Source organism: Trachypithecus francoisi, unplaced genomic scaffold (assembly GCF_009764315.1).
Source record: "Trachypithecus francoisi isolate TF-2019V2 unplaced genomic scaffold, Tfra_2.0 Lachesis_group4, whole genome shotgun sequence".
In the NCBI taxonomy this organism is placed as follows: domain Eukaryota; kingdom Metazoa; phylum Chordata; class Mammalia; order Primates; family Cercopithecidae; genus Trachypithecus; species Trachypithecus francoisi.
Window position 1 is genome coordinate 144797909 of NW_022681469.1, and position 24234 is coordinate 144822142.

General features: G+C 39.0%; 1 protein-coding gene across 5 annotated transcripts in view; it reads right to left on the reverse strand.

The window, feature by feature from the left end:
* Window positions 1-24234, reverse strand: part of DDC (dopa decarboxylase) — a 113194-nt gene that overhangs the window by 54136 nt on the left and 34824 nt on the right. For all 5 annotated transcript variants that reach the window (XM_033194315.1, XM_033194316.1, XM_033194319.1 and 2 more), the window contains exons 5-6: window positions 21919-22053; window positions 20839-20982 (exon numbers count right to left, since the gene is read on the reverse strand). In XM_033194315.1, the coding sequence (XP_033050206.1) occupies window positions 20839-20982; window positions 21919-22053 (279 nt within the window). The remainder of the gene's footprint in view (window positions 1-20838; window positions 20983-21918; window positions 22054-24234) is intronic.

Genomic DNA, 24234 nt, shown 5'->3' on the forward strand with positions numbered 1-24234 from the left:
GAGGCATATTAATTTGGCCCTTCCATCTTCCTCAAGGAAAATAAAATTTGATTTTGTTTCTCTCAATGAAATGTGTAGTCTTCTCTTCCGTGCTTCTGCCTCCTCCACCAGCTCCTTCACATGCACAGATCAGTCTCTCTCTCAGCACGTCTCCCTCGGTCCAACTTGCTCCGGCAACTGCACTGTTTACTCCTCTTTCCTTCACAGGCAAACTTCTTTAGAAAGGAATCCCTTTCCACTTTTTCATTTCCTCGTTTGCCCAGTGGAATCTGAATTTCACCCACGGACACTCTAGTAAATAAACTCCTAAGAAAATCGTAAATTACTTCCTTTTAGCAAATGAATGAATGAATGAATGAATGAGTCATCTCTTAGTGTCTGTATTACTTGGCACCTCCCGCAATTTCACCATTACATTTCTTTCAGTAGAAGTCACTATTTCAACATTATTTTTATGTTTAATAACTTTTTTATAAAGAAACTTTTGGCATAAATTGGTACAATATTTTTGAAGGAGAATGTGATAGTGTGTATCAAAAGTCTTGGGATTAAAAAAAAATCTCTTTCATTAAGTAATTTCAGGGCTACAAATTGTTCCCAAGAAATTCTGATAAGTAAATTTACTTATTTACTTATCTTACTTATATAAGATACTTACGTATCTTTTTTTTGTTTTGTTTTGTTTTCTTTGAGACAGAGTCTCCCTCTGTTGCCCAGGCTGGAGTAAAGTGGCCCCATCTCGGCTCACTGCAAGCTTTGCCTCCCGGGTTCAGGCCATTCTCTCACCTCAGCCTCCCGAGTAACTGGACTACCGGCAACTGCCACCACGCCCGGCTAATTTTGTTTTTCTATTTTTAGTAGAGACGGGGTTTCACCATGTTAGCCAGGATGGTCTCGATCTCCTGACCTCGTGATCTGTCCGCCTCAGCCTCCCAAAGTGCTGGGATTCCAGGCGTGAGCCACCACACCCGGCCACTTACGTATCTTACTTATTTATTTTGTTTACATAAGTTATTATAGATAAGTAAATAAGCAAAGGAATAACTTTTTTTTTTTTTTTTTTTGAGACGGAGTCTCGCTCTGTCGCCCAGGCTGGAGTGCAGTGGCCGGATCTCAGCTCACTGCAAGCTCCGCCTCCCGGGTTTACACCATTCTCTCGCCTCAGCCTCCCGAGTAGCTGGGACTACAGGCGCCCGCCATCTCGCCCGGCTAATTTTTTGTATTTTTTTAGTAGAGACGGGGTTTCACAGCGTTAGCCAGGATGGTCTCGATCTCCTGACCTCGTGATCCGCCCGTCTCGGCCTCCCAAAGTGCTGGGATTACAGGCTTGAGCCACCGCGCCCGGCAGGAATAAAATTTTTAAGTGCACCAATTACTACAAGAAAGAATGTAAGTAGGCCGGATGCTGTGGCTCACGCCTGTAATCCCAGCACTTTGGGAGGCCAAGGCCGGCAGATTACTTGAGTTCAAGACCAGCCTAACCAACATGGTGAAACCTCATCTCTACTAAAAATACAAAAATTAGCCGGGTGTGGTGGTGTACGTCTGTAATCCCAGCTACTTGGGAGGCTGAGGCAGGAGAATCACTTGAACCTAAGTAGCGGAGGTTGCAGTGAGCTGAGATCACACCACAGCACTCCAGCCTAGATGACAGAGTGAGACTCCATCTCAAAAAAAAAAAAAACACAAAGAAAGAATGTAAGTAAGATAAAAAACTCAACTGTTTAACACTAGCTTATTGCTAGGATATATACACATATATACACACATACATATATAATAAATAATATATGATTTATTTAATAGGAATTCATAAAATATGAATTTTATGAATACATAAAATACATATACACACATATATGTATATATGTGAATTCCTATTAAATAAATTACATTTATTTATTTATGTTATATGTATGTGTGTACATATATGTATACATGAGAGAGATAGCTGAGGAAGACAGAGATATAGTAGAGTACTACGCAACTTTTTAACAAAATTATACCTTTATATAATACACAATGACCTGAAAAAAATGCTTGATGTAATGTTTGATGTAAAGAAAGAAAATCTGACCAGGCATGGTGATTCATGCCTGTAACCCCAACACTTTGGGAGGCCAAGATGGATGGATCACTTGAGGTCAGGATTTTGAGACCAGCCTGGTCAACATGATGAAGCCTTGTTTTCACTAAAAAGACAAAAACTAGCCAGGTTTGGTGGCACATGCCGGTAATCCCAGCTACTCGGGAGGCTGAGGCAGGAGAATCGCTTGAGTCTGGGAGGCAGGGGTTGTGGTGAGCCAAGATTACGCTACTGCACTCCAGCCTGGGCAACAGAGTGAGACTCTGTCTCAAAAAACCAAAAAAAAAAAAGAAAATTACAAATCAGTACATACAATGAATATATAAATAAATATATATAAATGTATGCAGAGGAAAAAAGGCTAAAAGAAAATTGAAATGTTAAACATGCCTTTTCTTTAACTTTTATTTGACTTTTTATATTCTCCTATAATTATTATTATTTTTTTTTGAGACAGAGTCTCACTCTGTCACCCAGGCTGGAGTGCAATGGCACGATCTTGGCTCACCAAAACTTCTGCCTCCCAGGTTCAAGCGATCCTCCTGCCTCAGCCTCCTGAGTAGCTAGGATTACAGGTGCCTGCCATCACACTTGGGTAATTTTTGTATATTTAGTACAGACAGGATTTCACCATGTTGTTCAGGCTGGTCTCGAACTCCTGACCTTGTGACCTGCTCGCTTGGGCCTCCCAAACTGCTGGGATTACAGGCATGAGCCACCATGCCCGGCTGATTAGAAAATTTTGCAAGGTGATTACTACTTAAAATAGAAACAAAAAAATGATACGATAGTTAAAGAAAAAGGGAACTTCTTTTAATGATGCACCCAGTGTTGTAATTTGCATTTCAAGTGTGATGACTAGCTTGTAGCAAACTAATAGTTCTAGACAAACACCTGAAAAATTCAAAACACATTCATGTGAAGGCATGGAAGAGCTTTAGAGACACCCAAGAGTTAAAGAGCCAAGATCCAAGAGAAAAGGGAAACTCCACGGTGAGTCCAATATTCTGCTCACTGCTTTCCCAAGGGCCAGTACTGATCCTTAAGCTTACAAGTGCTGAGAGCCTTCCTGTGTAGAGGCTGAGAAGCCAGCACGGATTTTAAGAACCAGAGAGAAAGTAGGACCTTATCTACAAAGAAGCAAAGGTAAGAATTGCATCAGGTTCTTTTTAAAAATTATGCAAGCAAGGAGAGAATGGAGCAAAATATTTGAAGGGTTGAAAGTAAAGGACTACCAACTTAGAATCCTGTACCCTTCAAAAATGAAGGAGAAATAAAGGCTTTTCAGACAAACAAAAATTACAGAAGCTCGTCAGTAGTAGATCTGACTTGCAACAAATGTTAAGAAAAATTATTCAGAAGGAAGGAAAATGATAGAGGTCAGAAGCCTGGATTTAGATAAAGGAAGAACATTATAGAAGGAACTCATGAAGATAAAATAAAATCTTTTATTTTTCTTCTTCTTAATTGATCTCTAAAAGACAACAGTTTTTTTCAAAATAAGAGTGAAATGCAATCAGTGATTGTAGCTTATGGATAAGTGAAATGAATATTAGCAATGTTAATGACAGAATGACGAGGGGGAGGAAAGGAAACATTCTGTTATAAGGTATTTTTACTAGCCATGAAGTGGTGTAGAATTGTTTGAAAGAGGACATGGATGATGTCCTCTTTACTAGATGAATGTAGTAAATATGTACTACCAACTCAAGGGCAACCACTGAAAAAAGCTTAAAAAAGAAGAAAAATTGGGCCTGGTGCAGTGGCTCATGCCTGTAATCCCAACACTTTGGGAGGCCGAGGCAGGCAGATCACAAGGTCAGGATATTGAGACCATCTTGGCTAACACAGTGAAACCCCATCTCTACTAAAAATACAAAAAATTAGCCAGGCATGGTGGCACACACCTGTGGTCTCAGCTATTTGGGAGGCTGAGACAGGAAAATTGCTTGAACCCGGGAGGCAGAGGTTGCAGTGAGCTGAGATCTTGCCACTGCACTCCAGCCTGGGTGACAGAACAAGACTCCATCTCAAAAAGAAAAAAGAAAAAAAAAAATGGAGAAAAAAATTGATTCATATACTAAGAGAGAAGAAAAGATGGAATTCTATAAAACGCTCAATTAAAACAAGAGAAGGCAAAGAATAGAAGACCAAAAATGAAACAAAGAATAAGAGAAGCAAATAGAAAAAGGTAATAAATATTATAGATATTTATCCAACTACATCAATAATTATTTTAAATGTCAATGATCTAATTGCACTAATTAAAAAGGGTAATGGGTGCACCAAAATCTTGTAAATCACCACTACAGAACTTATCCACATAACCAAACACCACCTATTCCACAAAAACATATTGAAATACAAAATTAAAATTAAAATAATTAAAAATAAAATAAAGCACACAGACTGTCAAGATGGATAAGAAAACAAGACCCAACTATATTTTGTGTATAAAAAATGCACTTTAAATGTCAAGATACAGAGTGAAGGTATAGCAATGTAGAACAATATACCATGCTAACACTAATGAAAATAAAGCTGGAATAGCTATGTTAATTTTAGACAAAGTGAATCAAGAAAATTATTAAAGAAAATTGTCAGGGATAAAAAAGAGCATTACAGATATAGGGTAAAGAGGAGATTAAGGAGTAGGAAGCACCAGGAAATCTGTCTCCCAGCTAAACAAAATTTTACCTATTGGCAGAATCTGTTTGATGTAATTATTTTATTATTTTGAAACTCGGGGGTCTGTTGAAGGCTTGTAGCTTCAATATAAGTGTTGGACAGTAAAATGCAGTTAATTTTGGTCAATAACTGAACGTGTGTCCCTGAAGCAGCTTGCACAGAGCTTGCAAGAGCCAAGGTGAGAAAAAGGAAACTGTCCTCCAAATGTTGGGAATCTGCACTTTGATTGTTGATTGCTGATCCCAGTCACAGGTGCAAAGAGATGGTGGCCATTGTTGTACACCCTGCCCATTGCTGCAAGACCCACCTTATCCAACTGAAGTGACTTCTAGGGGATAAAAAGGGCCAATGCCTTCTCTCCCCCTTATTTTCCTCTTTTCCCTTTTTAAGGATACAGACAGTGTGAAGACTTGGATATTCAAAGACTAACACCTATGTAGGGGAAATTAGAAAGTCATCACATATAACCAGAAAAGACACAGGCTCAGAAAATAACTGAAAGGGCCTTACGTTTACACCTAAGGCCAATCATCATGGCATATGGGAGGCAGGACTAGACTGCAGCACTGGACAGAGCAGCGTGTGGAGGCCCACATTTGTGAATTTTAGCTCCAGGTTGACTTCAAGAACAAGCCAGCAATCCCGAGAGGACCCACAGACCCTGTGAAGGAAGTGAACTGCTCCTGTAGGTCTCAGGAGACACCCTAAATACTGTGAGTGCCCCAACTGCAGAAGTGGGAAAGGGATACCTTCCTCTCCTGAACACACACCCCCACTGCAGAAAGTGAAAGTCTGCGGGAGAAGTTTCCGACTTTACCTGGAGCTGAGTCAATTTAGAGAGACAAGCGAAATACAGGGGTAGAGGAAGCAGCAGAAAGGCCCTGGGAACTCACTGGGTTCCCAAGCAGGTCCTTCCTGCTGGCACCACAGGGATCCACTGGGAGGGCAGTCAGAGGAGCAGGGAGTAAAACTTCACAGGGAGAAGGAAATCTCCAGTTGAACACTGTAACAGTTTGAACGGATAAGAAGCCTCCTGGCCAGAGCTCAGGGGTTGGTGCAAATCCGGTGTGCAGACTCCAGAGGGAAGGGAAAAACCAAGTCCTTTTCTTTCATAGCTGGGAAGTAGGTAGCCTGGGGCAAGTTTTCAAGACCCTCTCGCCCACCGCCCAGAAACAGACTTGGGGCAACTGGTGGGGACACGGTGGGAGGGAGACAGGCCCTTTGGTTTGTGTGGGAGCTGGGTGAGGTCTGTGACTGCTGGTTTTCCCCCATTTCTCTGACAACCTGCATGACTCAGCAGAGGCAGCCATAATCCTCCTAGGTACACAACTCCAGCGATCTGGGAATCTCACCCCCTTCCCCATAGCAGCCACAGCAAGACCCACCCAAGGAAAGTCTGAGCTCAGACACACCTAACCCCGCCCCCACCTGGTGGTCAGTCCCTACCCACCCTAATAGTGGAAGACAAAGGGCATATAATCTTGGGAGTTCTAGGGCCCTGCCCACCACTGGTCCCTCTCCATACTACTACAGCTGATGCTCTCTGGAAAGCACTACCTCCTGGCAAAAGGCCAACCAGCACAAAATCAGAGCATTAAACCACCAAAGCTAAGAACCCTCACGGAGTCCATTGCACCCCCTCCCCAGCTCACCTCCACCAGAACAGGTGCTGGTATCCATGGCTGAGAGACCCATAAATAGTTCACACCAAAGGACTCTGTGCAAACAACCCCTAGTACCAGCCCAGAGCTGGGTAGACTGCCTGAGTGGCTAGACCCAGAAGAGAGACAACAATCACTGCAGTTCAGCTCACAGTAAGCCACATCCATAGGAAAAGGGGGAGAGTATTGCATCAAGGGAACACCCTGTGGGACAAAAGAATCTGAACAACAGTCTTCAGCCCTAGATATTCCCTCTGACAGAGGCTACCCAAATGAGTAGGAACCAGGAAACCAACCCTGGTAATATGACAACATGAGGCTCTTCGACACCACCCAAAAATCACACTAGTTCACCAGCAATGGATCCAAACCAAGAAAAAATCCTTGATTTACCTGAAAAATAATTCAGGAGGTTAATTATTAAGCTAATCAGGGAAGCACCAGAGAAAGGCAGAGCCCAATGCAAGAAAATCCAAACAACAATACAAGAAGTAAGGGGAGAAATATTTAAGGAAATAGATGCAAAAGAAAAAACAATCAAAACTTCAGGAAACTTTGGACACACTTTTAGAAATGTGGAATGCTCTGGAAAGTCTCAGCAATAGAATTGAACAAGAAAAAGAAAGAAATTCAGAGCTTGAAACTTTGGACACACTTTTAGAAATGTGGAATGCTCTGGAAAGTCTCGGCAATAGAATTGAACAAATAGAAGAAAGAAATTCAGAGCTCGAAGACAAGGTCTTTGAACTAACCCAATCCAACAAAGACAAAGAAAAAAGAATAAGAAAACATGAACAAAACCTCCAAGAAGTCTGGGATTATGTTAAACCTAAGAATAATCAGTGTTCCTGAAGAAGAGAATTCTGAAAGCCTGGAAAACATATTTGGGGGAATCATGGAGGAAGACTTCCATGGCCTTGCTAGGGACCTAGACATCCAAACACAAGAAGCATAAACAACACCTAGGAAATTCATGGCAAAAAGATCTTCACCTAGGCACGTCAGATTATCCAAAGTTAAAATGAAAGAAAGAATCTTTAGAGCTGTGAGACAGAAGCACCAGGTTACCTACAAAGAAAACCTATCAGATTAACAGCAGATTTCTCAGCAAAAACCCTACAAGCCAGAAGGGATTGGGACCCTATCTTTAGCTTCCTCAAACAAAACAATTGTCAGCCAAAAATTTTGTATCCAGCTAAACTAAGCATCATATATGAAGGAAAGATACAGTCCTTTTCAGACAAACAAATGCTGAGATAATTCACCATTAACAAGCCACCGCTACAAGAACTGCTAAAAGAAGCTCTAAATCTTAAAACAAATCCTGGAAACACATCAAAATAGAGCCTTTTTAAAACATAAATCACACAGGACCTATAAAGCAAAAATACAAGTTAAAAAGCAAAAACAAAATCAAACAAACAAAAAAAGTACACAGGCAACAAAGAGCATGATGAATGCAAGGGTACTTCATATTTCAATACCAAAATTGAATGTAAATGGTCTAAATGCTCCACCTACAAGATACAGATCCACAGAATGAATAATAACTCACCAACCATCTGCTGCCTTCAGGAGATTCACCTAACACATAAGGACTCGCATAAACTTAAGGGGTGGAAAAAGGCATTTCATGCAAATGGACGCTAAGAGTGAGTAGGGGTAGCTATTCTTATATCGGACAAAACAAACTTTAAAGCAACAGCAGTTAAAAGAGACAAAGAGTGACATTATATAATGGTAAAAGGCATTGTCCAACAGGAAAATATTACAATTCTAAATATACATGCACCTAACACTGGAGTTCCCAAATTTATCAATTACTACTAGACCTAAGAAATGAGATAGACAGCAACACAATAATAGTGGGAGACTTCAATACTCCACTGGCAGCACTAGACAGGTCATCAAGACAGAAAGTCAACAAAGAAACAATGGATTTAAACTATATCCTGGAACAAATGAACTTAACAGGTATATACAGAATATTTCATCCAACAACTGCAGAATACACATTCTGTTCAACAGCACATGGAACTTTCTCCAAGATAGACCATATGATAGGCCATAAAACAAACATCAATAAATTTAAGAAAATTGAAATTATATCAGGCATTCTCTCAGACCACAGTGGACTAAAACTGGAAATAATCTCCAAGAGGAACTTTCAACACCATGCAAATACATGGAAATTAAATAAACTGCTCCTGAATGAGCACTGAGTCAAAAATGAAATCAAGATGGAAATTTAAAAATTCTTCAAACAGAACAACAGTAATGACACAACCTACCAAAACCTCTGGGACATAGCAAAGGGGATGCTAAGAGGAAAATTCATAGCCCTAAATGCCTACATCAAAAAGACTGAAAGAGCACAAACTGACATTCTAAGGACACACCTCAAGGAACTAGAGAAACAAGAAAAATAATCAAACCAAAACTCAGCAGAAGAAAGGAAATAACCAAGATCAGAGCAGAACTAAATGAAATTGAAACAAAAAAAAAAATTACAAAAGATAAATGAAACAAAAAGCTGAATTTTTGAAAAGTTAAATAAAATTGATAGACCATTAGCAATATTAACCAAGAAAGGAAGAGAGAGAATCAAAATAACCTCACTAAGAAATGAAACAGGCCTGTAATCCCAGCACTTTGGGAGGCCGAGGCGGGCGGATCACAAGGTCAGGAGATCGAGACCATGATGAAACCCCGTCTCTCCAAAAAATACAAAAAATTAGCTGGGCGCGGTGGCGGGCGCCTGTAGTCCCAGCTACTCAGGAGGCTGAGGCAGGAGAATGGCGTGATCCCGGGAGGCGGAGCTTGCTGTGAGCCGAAATCACGCCACTGCATTCCCGCCAGGGGGCAGAGCCAGACTCCGTCTTAAAAAAAAAAAAAAGAAAGAAAGAAAAGAAATGAAACAGGAGATATTACAATGGATACAACTGAAATACAAAAGATCATTCAAGGCTACTATGAGCACATTTATGCACATAAACTCTAAAACCCTGAAGACATGGAGAAATTCCTGGAAAAATACAACCTTCCTAGCTTAAATCAGGAAGAATTAGATACCCTGAACAGACCAATAACAAGCAGTGAGAATGAAATGGTAATTTAAAAAATATCAACAAAAAAAGTCCAAGACGAGATGGATTCTCAGCAGAATCCTACCAGACATTCAAAGAAGAATTGGTACAAATCCTTTTGACACTATTTCAGATGATAAAGAAAGAACCCTCCCTAGTTCATTCTATGAAGCCAGCATCACCCTAACACCAAAACCAGGAAAGAACATAAACCAAAAACAAAAACTACAGACAGATATCCTTGATGAACATAAATGCTAAACTCCTTAATAAAATAATAGCTAACCAAATCCAACAACATATCAAAAAGATAATCCACCATGATCAAGTGGGTTTCACACCAGGGATGCAGGGATGGTTTAACATATGCAAGTAAATAAATGTGATACACCACAGAAAGAGAATTAAAAACAAAAATCACATGATCATCTCAATAGATGCAGATGTAGAAAAAGCATCTGACAAAATCCAGCATTCCTTTATGATTAAAACTTCCAGCAAAATTGGCATACAAGGGACATAGCTTAATATGATAAAAGCTATCTATGACAAACCCACAGCCAATATAATATTGAATGGCAAAAAGTTGAAAGCATTCCCTCTGAGAACTGGAACAAGACAAGGATACCCACTCTCACCACTTCTCTTCAACATAATACTGGAAATCCTAGCCAGAGCAATCAGACAAGAGAAAGAAATAAAGGGCATCCAAATCAGTAAAGAGGAAGTCAGACTGTCACTATTTGCTGTCAATGTGATTATTTGTCTTGAAAATCCTAAAGACTCCTCCAGATAGCTCCTAGAACTGATAAAAGAATTCATCAAAGTTTCTGGATGCAAGATTAATGTATACAAATCGATAACTCTTCTATACACCAACAGTGACCAGAGAATCAAATCAAGTACCCTTTTATAATAGCTGCAAAAAAACAAAAAAAACAAAAAGCAAACAAACAAAAAAAAACCTTAGGAATATACCTAACCAAGGAGTTGAAAGACCTCTACCAGGAGAACTACCAAACATTGCTGAAAGAAATCATAGATGACACAAACAAATGGAAACACATTCCATGCTCATTAATGGGTAGAATCAATATTGTGAAAATGACCATACTGCCAAAAGCAATCTACCAATGCATCGTAATCCCCATCAAAATACCACCATCATTCCTCACAGAATTAGAAAAAAAAAATTCTAAAATTCATATGGAACCAAAAAAGAGCCAGCATAGCCAAAGCAAGACTAAGCAAAAAGAACAAATCTGGAGGCATCACACTACCTTATTTCAAACTATACTATAAGGCCATAGTCACCAAAAGAGCATGGTACTGGTATAAAAATAGGCACATAGACCAATGGAACAGAATAGAGAACCCAGAAATAAATCCAAATACTTAGAGCCAACTGATCTTCAACAAAGCAAACAAAAACATAAAGTAGGGGAAAGGACACCCTTTCCAAGAAATGCTGCTGGGATAATTGGCTAGCTACATGTAGGAATATGAAACTGGATCATAATCTCTCACCTTATACAAAAATCAACTCAGGATGGATTAAGGACTTAAACCTAAGACCTGAAACTATAAAAATTCTAGAAGATAACATTGGAAAAACCTTTCTAGACATTGGCTTAGACAAGGATTTCATGACCAAGAACCCAAAAGCAAATGCAATAAAAACAAAGATAAATGGCTGGGGTCTAATTAAACTAAAGAGCATTTGCATGGCAAAAGGAACAGTCAGTAGGGTAAACAGACGGCCCACAGAGTGGGAGAAAATCTTCACAATCTATACATTTGACAAAGGACTAATATCTAGAACCTACAAGGAGCTCAAACAAATCAGTAACATGAAAACAAACAATCCCATCAAAAAGTGGGCTAAGGACATGAATAGACAATTCTCAAAAGAAGATATACAAACGGCCAACAAACAAAAAAAATGCTGAACATCATTAATGATCAGGGAAATGCCAATCAAAACCACAATGTGATACCACCTTACTCCTACAAGAATAGCCATAATCAAAAAATCAAAAACAGTAGGCGTTGGCATGGATGTGGTGATCCAGGAACACTTCTACACTGCTGGTGGGAATGTAAACTAGTATAGCCACTATGGAAATCTGTGCAGAGATTCCTAAAAGAACTAAAAGTAGAACTACCATTTGATCTAGCAATCCCACTACTGGGTATCTACCCAGAGGAAAATAAATCATTATTGGAAAGAGATACTTGCACATGCATATTTATAGCAGCACAATTCACAATTGCAAAATCGTGGAACCAACCAAATGCCCATCAATCAACGAGTAAATAAAGAAACTGTAGTATATATACATACAACGGAATACTACCCAGCCATAAAAAGGAAAGAATTAACAGCATTTGCAGTTGCCTGGATAAGACTGGACACATTCTAAGTGAAGTAGCTCAGGAATGGAAAACCAAACATTGTATCTTCTGACTGATATGTGGATGCTAAGCTATGAAGATGCAAAGGAGTAGGAATGATACAATGGACTTTGGGGACTTACGGGGAAGAGTGGGAGCAAGGGTGAGGAATAAAAGACTACAAATATGGTGCAGTGTATACTGCTCGGGTGATGGGTGCACCAAAATCTCACAAATCACCACTAAAGTGGTGATTCTCGCCCATCTTCAGGATTTACTGGTTTTTGTTTGTTTGAGAAAGAAGGGAAATCTAAAATCTATAATCTAAGCTTCCACCTTAAGAACCTAGAAAAAAAGGCAATTTAAATGCAATATGGCTGGGTGCAGTGGCTCATGCCTGCAATCCTAGCACTTTGGGAGACTGAGGCAGGTGGATCACCTGAGGTCAGGAGTTCAAGGCCAGCCTGACCACAAAATTTACTCATGTAACCAAATACCACTGTATCCTAATAACTTATGGGGGAAAAAAGTTTACACTTAAGGCCAATTTTCAGCCAGAGGTAGTCTACAACAATCAAAACCAAAACAAACAAACAAACAAACAAACAAAAAACCCAGTAAATCCTGAAGATGGGCGAGAATTTACTTTCCACAGTTACTATATTATTAGTCATAGAACTCTAAGGAGAAACAGACAAACCCACTCTTATAGTTGGAGACTTTGGCATTGCTTTGTCAGAAATAGACAGGTCCAGCAGTCAGAATATAGGTAAGGATATAATTGAATGGAAAAGTACCATTAATCAACTGGATCAAATCAATATTTGTAAAATATTTCATCCAATGACAGCAGAATATATACTCTTTTCATGCTCACAGTCAACATTCACCAAGATATACCACATTCCAAGCCATAAAATACATCTCAACAAATTTAAAATAATAGACATTATACAAAGTATGTTCTCAGACTGCATTGGAATTAAATTAGAAATCAATAATAAAAAGATAGCTGGAAAACCCCAAAACTCGTAGAGATCAAACAACACATTTTAAGATCAAAGAAGAAGTCTGAAGAAAAATTTAAAAATACTTCAACTTCAATTACAATGACAAAAAAAAACTCATCAAAATGTGTGGGATGCAGTGAAACAGTACTTAAAGGGAAATTTACAGAACTGAATACATCCATTAGAAAAGAAGGGAAATCTGAAATCTATAATCTAAACTTCCACCTTAAGAACCTAGAAAAAAAGGCAATTTAAATGCAATATGGCCGGGTGCAGTGGCTCATGCCCGTAATGCCAGCACTTTGGGAGACTGAGGCAGGTGGATCACCTGAGGTCAGGAGTTCAAGGCCAGCCTGACCAACATGGTGAAACCCCATCTCTACTAAAAATACAAAAATTAGCTGGGTGTGGTGATGCATGCATGTAGTCCCAGCTACTCAAGAGGCTGAGGCAGGACAATTCCTTGAACCTGGGAGGTGGAGGTTGTGCCACTGCATTCCAGCCTAGGCAACAGAGAAAGACTCTGTCTCAGAAAATAAATAAATAAATAAATGCAATGTAAGCAGAAGAAAAGAAAAGAAATAATAAGAATTAGAGCAGAAATCAATGAAATTGGAAATAGGAAATAAAGAAAAAAGGTGATTCTTTGAAATGATAAATAAATTTTAAAACATTTACATAGGTTAACTAAGAAAAAAGAGAAAAGATACACATTGCTAATATCAGAAAGGAAAGTGGAGCCGTCATTACTGATCCTATGAACATTAAAAAGATAATAAAGAAACATAATTGATTCCATGGTCACAAATTCAAAACCCTAAATAAAATGGACCAATTTTTTGAAGGATATGATTTACCAAAACTCACACAAAGAGATAGATAATCTCAATAGTGCCACATCTATTTTAAAATTAGATCAATAATTTAAAACCTTCTAAAACAAACAAACCATGCCCAATTAAATTCATTGCTGAGTTCTCCCAAACATTTAAGGAAGTAATGAGTACTTACAGAAAATAGAAGCAAAAGGAATACTTTCTAACTCATTCTATGAGACCAGTATTACAAAGGCATTGCAAGAAATAAAACTATAGACCAATATCTCTCATAAATATAGATGCAAAATTTCTCAACAAAATATTAGAAAATTGAATCCAACAATGTAAAAAATATTGTATATCACAACCAACTGAGATCTATTTCAGGATGGAAGGCTGATTCAACATATGAAAATAATATAATCTATAATTTCAACAAACTAAAGGACAAGAATCTCATGATTATGTAAATAGATACAGAAAAGTATTTGACAAAATTCAACACTTGTTCAAGATAAAAACTCCTAGCAAACTAGGATTAGAGCAGAACATCCTCAACTTGATGAATGACATCTACCGTTAACATCATACTTGAAAGAAAAACCTACTGTTAACATCATATTTGATGATGAAAAACTAGATGTTTTTCTACTAAGATCAGGAATGAGGCAAGGATGTCCGTTCTTACCACTCCTATCAACATTGTTCTGAGAGTTTCAGCTAATGCAATAAGACAAGAAAAGGAAATAAGAGATATACAGATTGGAAGGAAAAAAAGAAAACCATCTTTGCAGATGATGTGGTTATCTATGTAGAAATCCCAAAGAATAAACCAAAACAAAACTCTCCCAGAACTAAGTAAGCAATTATGGCAAGCTGTAGGATAAAATATAATATTAGACAAAAGGTAATTGCTTTCTTATTATCCAGCAATTAAAAAAATGAAATTTGAAAATAAAATATAAACCATTCCCACTAGCACCAAAAAAATGTCAAAAAAAGAATGCGCTTTATATGAGGAAAACTACAAAATTCTAATGAAGAAAATGTTTTAAAATATCTAAATAAATGCAGACATATTTCGCATACATGGATAGGAAGTCTCAATATCATCAAGATGTAAGTTATTTCAATAAAATCTGTAAATTAAATGAAATCCCATATAATTTGTTATCCCAGAAAGTTAGTTTGTGCATTTTGCTAAACGGATTCTAATGCTTATATGAAGAGGCAAAGGACCCAGAATAGTCAACACGACATTAAACAACAGTGTTGGAGATCTGACATGACACTACCCAAATTCAATACTTAGTAGGAAGCTATAAATCAACACAATATGGTATTGGCAAAGGAAGAGACAAATAAGTGATTGAACAGAAATAGATCCACACAAATGAAGTCAATTGATCTTTGACAAAGGAACAAAAGCAATTCAATGGAGGAAGTGTAGTATTCAATAAATGGTGCTGGAACAACTGGACATCTGTATTAGTCCGTTCTCACATTGCTATAAAGAACTTCCTGAGACTGGGTAATTTATAAAGAAAGGAAGTTTACTGTTCCGTTACAAAGTAAGGAACTATTGGTTCACAGTTCCACTGGCTATACAGGAAGCATGGCTGGGGAGGCCTCAGGAAACTTATAATCATGGCAGAAGGTAAAGGGGAAGCAAGCACATCTTCACATGGTCAGCAAGAGAGAGCAAAGGGAGAGATGCTACACACGTTTTAAACAGCGAGATCTCATGAGAATTCACTCACTATCATGAGAACAGCAAGGGGGAAATCCATCCCCATGATCCAGTCACCTTCCACCAGGTCCCTCCCCTAACATTGAGGATTACAATTCCACATGGGTTTGGGTTGGGACACAGAGTCAAACCACATCAACACCTACATGCAAAAAATGAATCTAGACATAGACCTTACACCTTTCACAAAAATTAACTGAAAATAGACCATAGACCTAGATCTATTTTAATGTTTTAAAGTGCAAAACTATAAATTTCTAAGAAGATAACATAGGAGAAAACCTAGACGACCTTAGGATTAATGATGAAGTTTTGGAGACCACACCAAAAACATGATCCATGAAATAAGTAATTGATAATCTGGATTTCATTGTAATTAAAACTTCTGCTCTGCAAAAGACACTGTTTAAAGGATGAAATGACAAGCTAAAGACTGATAGAAAACATCTGCAAAATATGTATCTTCATAAAGGATTGATACCCAAAATGCACAAAGAATTCTTAAAACACAATAATAATGAAACAATCCAATTAAAAAGTGAGCAAAAGACCTGAACAGACATCTTACCAAAGAAGATGTTCATGTAGCAAACAAGCACATGAAAAGATGCTCAACATCATATGTTATTAGAGAATTTTCAAGTAAAATAACAATAAGATACCACTATACATCTATTCGAATGGATAAAATCAAAAACACTGACAAAATTCACAACTGACAAAGATATGGAAAAACCAACACTAACATTCGTTGTTTGTGGGAATGCAAAATGGTACAGCCTCTCTGAAACACAGTTCAGCCTTTTCTTATAAAACTAAACACACTCTTACCATATGATCCAGCAATTGTGCTCTTTGATATTTAACCAAATGAGTTGAAAACGTATGTACACACAAAAAACGGCACACAAATGCTTATAGCACTTCATTAATAATTGTCAAAACTTGGAAGCAACCAAGATGTTCTTCACTAGGTAAATGCATAAATGAATTGTGGCATATTCATATCCGAAAACAGCATTCAACAATAAAAAGAAATAAACTAGTACAAAAAGACATAGAGGAAACTTAAATACATGTTAGTGAAATCAGTCAGTCTGAAAAGTCTACATATTGTGTGATTCCATCTGTATGACATTCTAAAAAAGAAAAAATGATGGAGACAGCCAAAAAGATTAGCGGTTGCCAGTGGTTCAAGTGGAGGGAGAGAGGGATAAATAGGTGGAGCACAGGGGATTTTTATGGCAGTGAAGCTATTCTCTATAACACTGAAATGGTAGACACACTAGTTAAAACACATAGAAAATTCAATAGACATAGTGACCCCTAAGGTAAATTATGGATGTTAGGTATTGGTGAATCAATTTTAACAAATGTATCACATTACTGCAGGATGCTAATAATGGGAGAAAAAGAAGGTTGGGATATAAGAAGGTATATGTCCTTCCTGCTTATTTTTCTGTAAGCCTAAAACAACTCTAACAAAATTAAGCTTATTAATTTAAAAAATCAATCCATAATCCAGTTAGAAAATGGGCAAAAGACATAAAGACACATGTCACTGAGGAGGACATACAGATAGTGAATAAGCACATGAAAAGATGTTCATTAATTATTGGGGAACTGCAAATTAGGACCATGATGAGATATTAATACATATCTATCAAAATGGATAAAACAAAAAATAGTGACAATACCAAATCCTGGTGAGGATGTAAAGAGCCTGGTTTTCTCAAGCATTGATAATGCAAATGTAAAATAATACAATCATTCTGGAAAATACCTTGTCAGTTTCTTTTTTTAAAAAATTAAATGTAATAACTACCATAGGACCCGGAATTGCACTCTTAGGCATTTATCCCAGAGAAATGAAAACACATGTCCACCCAAACACCTATAAATCAATGTTCCTGGATGCATTATTTGTAATAGCCAAAATATGGAAACAACTACAATGCCCCTCAACAGGTGAATGGGTAAACAGACTGTAGTAGTACAGATAATATGGTACCAAATCTCTGCAGTGCAGCAACAAAAAGGAACAAACTATTGATACACGCAACAACTTGGATAGATCTCAAGGCCATTATGCTGAGTGAGAAGAGCTGATCTTGAAATGTCACATACTGTATAATTCCATTTATATAACATTCTCAAAATGACAAGAGTGTGAAGATAGAAAATGTATCAGTGATTGCCAACGGTTGATGATGGTGGGAGATCAGGAGGGTTAGAGTGACTATCAGGAATAGCAGAGGCAGACCTTTGTGGTGCTAGAGGATTTCAGTATTCTCATTGGCATGGTGGCTGCATGAATCCACACTTGTGATAAATGACATAGACCTATACACACACAATGAACCAGTGTCAGTCTCCTGTCTTTGATATGGTACTATAGTTATATAAGTTGGAACAATTAGGGGAAATTGGGTGAAGGGTTAGTGCACAGAGTTGCTGTGCGCTAACTTTGTAATTTTTTATGAATCTACAATTATTTCGAAATAAAAAGTTGGCCGGACACGTTGACTCACACCTGTAATCCCAGCACTTTGGGAGGCTGAAGCAGGCAGATCGCCTGCAACCAGGAGTTCGAGAACACCTTCGCCAACATCATGAGACCCTGTCTCCACTAGAAATACAAAAATTAGCCAGGTATGGTGGTACACGACTATAATCCCAGCTACTCGGGAGGCTGAGGTAGGAGAATCGCTTGAACCTGGGAGGCAGATGTTGCAGTGAGCCAAGATTGCATCACCGCACTCCAACCTGGGTGACAGAGTGAGACTCTGTCTCAAAAAAAAAAAACAAAATAAAATAAGTTAAAATAAGCTAAAATTTTTTAATGTTTAGAATTATGAACATGACATGTTTATCAGCTAGGCATAGTTAAAGAGAGAATTGGTAAATTGTAAATAAGTTGACTGAAGCATGGAGATAAAAAAAAAAAAAGAATGTGAGACATGTAAAAGGGCATAAGAGATATACGGCAGTCAGCAGAAAGATTTAACATATACATAATCAGAGTCCCAGAATGGGAGGAGAGAGGAAATGAAGAGAGGAAAACTCTGGGAAGATAATAGGTTAGAATTTTCCAAAACTGAAGAGAGACACCAAGTTACAGATTCAGGAAATTCTGTGAAATTCCAGAAGAGTAAGTACAAAGAAAATTATCCTTGTATCACAGTAAAACAAAGACAAAAAACGAGCAGCACTCCCAGTGGCAACACAGGAGGTCATATTTTTACATGTTCTTCATCATCACAACATTAAAATTACAAACTGACATCTCAACAGAAATCAAGGAAGAAAGAATTCAATGGACTTATACGAAGTACCAAAAATAAAACTAGCTACCAAACACTCTAGAATTCTATACCCAGAAAAAATATCTTCCCAGAGTGAATGCACAATAAAGACACTTTCAGAATAACAAAACTGAAATAATTCATTGTATCAAATTCACACTAAAAATTTCTAAAGAGAATTCTACAGACTAAAGGAAAAGATGCCAAATGGAAATAAGAAAATGCAGAGATAAGAAAATGGAATAATATGAAATAATTAATCCAAGAAGAAGCAAGAACATAGAGAAAAGCAATCATATAATAGTTGGGCCAAATAAAAAACAAATAGTAAGACAGTAGATAACATTTAAATGTATCAATAACTACCTTGAGTGTAAATGAACAAAATAAATATCAATCGTCACACTGGATTTTAAAAACAAAATTTTAAAATAGCAACAATCAATGCTGCTTTCACAGAATACATCTTAAATATAAATGAACAGGGAGGTTGAAAGTAGAATGGCAAATGTCTATATCATGCAAACATTAGCCAATAGAAAACATATGTAATTATAGCAATGTCAGACAAAGTAGGCTGCAGGACAAAACGCGTTACTAGAGATATAAAAGGCATTTCCTAGTGATAAATGATCATTCACCAGGTAGATCACAATTCTAAATGTGTATGCACCAAATTAATATGCTTCAAAATATGTAACAATCTAACAGATATAAAAGTGGAAATCGACATATCTACCCTCACAGTGTGAGATTTTAACATACCTCTCTCAGCAACTAATTTGCATGTCTTTGGTTATTGGAGGATCAGAATTGGTTGTGTGTTCTTCTTAGTTTTTTGTGGTTATATACGAAGCTGATACTTCATATATTTCACATGTTTTTCCACTGGAATGTTGCCTTTTTGCTTATTGATACGTAAGTCTTCTTTTTAAGATTTACTTTACAACATATGCTATAGGTAGTTCTTGCCAGCATTTGTCTTTTTATTTTATGAGTTTTGAAATTTTTGTAAAATACAATCTTCTCAACATTTTAAGTGATGTTTCCTGCATTGTTTTCATCCTTGAAACCTAAAAGAGTGTGTTTTGATAGATTTATTTTTCCCTAGTCAGAGTATTCTAATGAGTCTTAATATTGACACGATAGGTTCAAAGAAACTCACCTCATTTAAATAGAATCTATTCAAATTGTACTGAAATTGTTTGTGGGAATTTTAAGGGAGATGGTTCTTTCTACCTGAATGATCTTTTTTCCAAATCTTTATTTATTTGACAACTATTTCTTGATCTTCTGTTCAGTGCCAGGCACTGTTTCAGGAGCTAGGGATAGAGCAGGGATTCAAATAGACCTTCCCTCCCCGCACATTCTGTTGGGAAGAAGGAAGCAGTAAACACATATAGAAACAAATCTGCATGGCCTGTGGAGATGCACGCAATGGAGAAAGATAAAGCAGAGCAGGAGGGCAGAGACAGACATTTGGGATAAGATGGCAGGTACACCTTGATCTCCTGGCAGACTCTTTTTGCGTCCTTCAAAATGTCACCTTGCTGTCACCTTGCTCTGCGTGCTAACTTTGAGCATGTCAGTCCTTCCACATTATACTGATTTGCTTATGCTCCCGACTCTTCCATGACCTACCAGATTAGGATAAAATTTTACATAAAATCATACCCGCCATGACTTCCCCAGTCACATGTTAGCTATTCATGGGAAGTAACTCGGGAAGTAACTTGAATCGACAAAAAAAAAAAAAAAAAAAAAAATTGGAGGTAAAAAGCGTTTCTCAAAGATTATTCTTTTTTTTTTTTTTTTCTGAGACAGAGTCTTGCTCTGTCGCCCAGGCTGGAGTGCAGTGGCGCAATCTCAGCTCACTGCAACCTCCGCCTCCCCGGTTCACGCCATTCTCCTGCCTCAGCCTCCCGAGTAGCTGGGACTACAGGCATGCGCCATCTCGCCCGGCTAATTTTTTTTTGTAATTTTTAGTAGAAACAGGGTTTCACTTTATTGGCCAGGAACCACAAGTGCTGCTGAACTTACAAAGAACGGAATCAGGCCAGCCGCTCTGTCTCTCTCCAGGGCTTCCTGCAGGGCAGAAGCACGCATGGCGAAGTTGCCATCTGAGGGGATGGCTTTTAATTTCACTCCACCAATTAACCCAGCTCTTTCCACTGAGGAGTGTGCCTGGAAGGAAGACAGCAGAGTTGGATTTGTACGGGTGTGTGCATGCTGTTATTACCAGACCCTGGATCTGCAGAGAGCGGCCAACATTGCAAACACAAGGTTCCTCTCACGGCACAAGGGGCAGAACTACTCCTGACTCCTCCCTCTCCCCTGCACCTTCATGAGACCGCTTTTTTTCCTGGAATTGTTTCTATTCCTGTGGAATCTTGCTTTTAAGTTTGAAGAATCGGGCACTAACAAGGGTAGAGTGCAGGGTCAATATTCATGAAGTTTTTCATTTGTTTGAATTCAAGAGCAAGCAGCGAGACCCTGGAAGGTAGATCCCAGAGGTGGACTTAGAAATCCTAGGCTCAAATTTGTCAGCTGCCCCTGACTGTGGAGCCTTGGGAAGCTTGGTGGCCAGGCTCAGTAAACAGTGCCTGGAGGAAAGAAACCAGCCAAAAGGCATCACCACTGTGGCAGATCCATCCTCTCTCAGAGATTCTCAGGAAAGGCAATTCTCATGAAAGCAGGCCACCTTCTGCCCTGCAGCCCCCACCGCTACTGTCTCCTGCTTGACCCTACCCAGGGGCCTGAGATCACACAATAACAAAGCTGCAGTTAGGGCCCAGGACTTTGATCCCCATGTCCAGTTTCTCTACAATGGTGCTCGGAAGGCAGGCCAGATAATCACAACATAAGTCTGCACTGGTAGAAAAGGTGACAGAGCCAGTGACGGTGATGTCTCTACACATTTATTTCCTTTTTAGCTTGATCTATCCAGTTCCCACCCAAGAATTCACCGCTTCCCTTTAGTTCAGGTCTCTATCTAGTGATACCTGAGGAACTGCTCTTAGATTTGGAAGGATGCTGTTTGGTTTGGTTTGGTTTGAATTTAACATAAAACCAAACATTTAGGTCTTGAAGTCTTGGCTGATACCCACTCAGTACACTCACCTGATCGGATGAGTAAGCCACCAGTTTCTCCATGATAGCGGCCTGTGTGAGCTCTGGGGACGCTGCTTGTAGCCGATGGATCGCTTTGGTCCGAGCGGCCAGCAGGGCCACCAGGGTGGCTTCGCTGGCACTTCCCTAAATTCAAGGGAAGGTCCAAATGAAATCCAAAACATAGCGAAGGCATCGGTACCTACATTATTGGAAGACATATTGTTTTGTGTTCATAGCTTTCTTAAAATATGAATCTGAAATGGCAAAATTCACTCTCCTTTGCTTAGGAGAAAACTAATATTTTTGACACCTGAGACCACCACTTCATCTCTTAGTATGAGTTTGCCATTGGTGGGTCTATTTTGTGTAACAGCAGCAGATAACATTTTGACCACTTTCCTGCGCCAGGTACTGTGAGAGCTTCTCCTCATGGACTGATCCCAGCCCGGCCCAGGAGGACTGCTCCTGTCTCCATCGGACGAGAACGGCCCAGGGCACCAGCATGCAAGCCCCACTCTGTGTTCGTATTCACTCGGACAGAGCGATTTGCATTTGTTTATAAAATGGGGGTGCATTTTCCTTGCGACTAAGAGATGCCTTGAAGGGTTTCTTTTGATCCCTAGTGACACGGGCTGAATTGTGTCCCCCCAAATTCATGTGTTGAAACCCTAACCCCCAGGACCTCAGATGTGACCATATTTGGAGATAGGCTCTTTAGAGAGGTAATTAAAAGAAAATGAGGTCACATGACTGGGCTCTAATCCAATCTGACACATCCCTGATAACAAGAGGAAATCTGCCTATAATCCCAGCACTTTGGGAGGCAGAGGAGGGTAGATCACTTGAGCCCAGGAGTTCGAGACCAGCCTGGGCAACATACTGAAACTCCGTCTCTATAAAAATACAAAAATCAGCCAGGCATGGTGGTGTGCCCAGTAGTCCCAGCTACTCAAGAGGCTGAGGTGGGAGGATGATTTGAGCTTGGGAGGAGGAGGTTACAGTGAGCCACAATTGCAACACTGCACTCCAACCTGGGTGACAGAGTGAGACCCAGTCTAAAATAAATAAATAAATAAAAAGAAGGGGAAATTTGGCCCCCAGAGATGTGTGTGCACAGAGGGACGACCATGTGAGGACACAGGGAGAAGGTGGCCATCTGCAAGTCCAGGAGAGGGGCCCCAGGAGAACCAACCCTGTGAATACTTTGATTTTGGACTTGCAGCCTTCAGGACTGTGAGAAAAGAAATTCTTCGATCTACCCAGTCTGCGGTATTTTGTTAGAGCACCCCTGGCAAACTAATGGATTCAGTGCCTGCTATGTTATCCCATTTAAGTCATAAAATAATCCCATGTTTGTGTTTTAACATCTTTAGGTGGGGAAACAGATGCGCAGAGAGGTTCAATAACTTGCCCCAAATCAGCAGCTCGGTAGGGCATGGTTAGGAGGGAGCCCACGCCTGCCCTTTCTAGGGTGCCATGAGCCTAGAAAGGTAGGGGCGGCAAGCACCTTCCCTCTTAAGTAAGTCCTAGAAGAAACCCATCTACCGACCAGTATGAAAGGACATTAGAAAGGGCAAATAAAAGAAGGTAGATTCTTGTTAACTCTGAAAAAGTTTATAATATGATAGGTTTTTACAGAGAAATATATAATAAAATAGTTAAGTAGAAATGCTAACCTCTCTTCTTAACATTTGATGCTGTCGTCATTGACCTTGCTTTCTCATTTTGATTTTGCCATGACACTACTTTTACTTATTCTTTTGAGCCAACCCACATCCTTTGGCGAGACAGTAATACTGAAAGATAAATACATTTATTCATGTTTCTGTAGCACTAACGGATGGGTTCAAATATACAGATATATGCTTCTCTTAATTCAGCATCTAAAATGGGTACTTTATTTCCTTCAGGCTATATTTTCATGAGCAATGATTTTAGACATTGTTTTAGGCCAGGTTTACAAACCTTGGCCAGAGGAGAGAGAAGTGGGGAAAACAATATTGGCTGGCAAAGCTAAATCAGCCATCCCAGGGAACCCAGGCTCCCTGAGAGCAGGCACTGTACCTTACTTACACTTCTCCCATGCACCCCATCATTCCTCTTCCTGACTTCCTCCCGTCCCCCTATCTGTGCCTACACACATTTTGTTTGTCATGTCCCACCCGTTCTCATTGAAAATGTAACATGAAAAGCCTAGTGGAAGGCACGGTTCCCTGTTCTCATGCTTGACAAGCAGGCGTGACTGCTGCTTCCCCGGCTAAATTCTACCCTCTGCTTGAAGCCTTGGAACACAGGTGTTCATTCTCTGAACATTCTAATGAAATG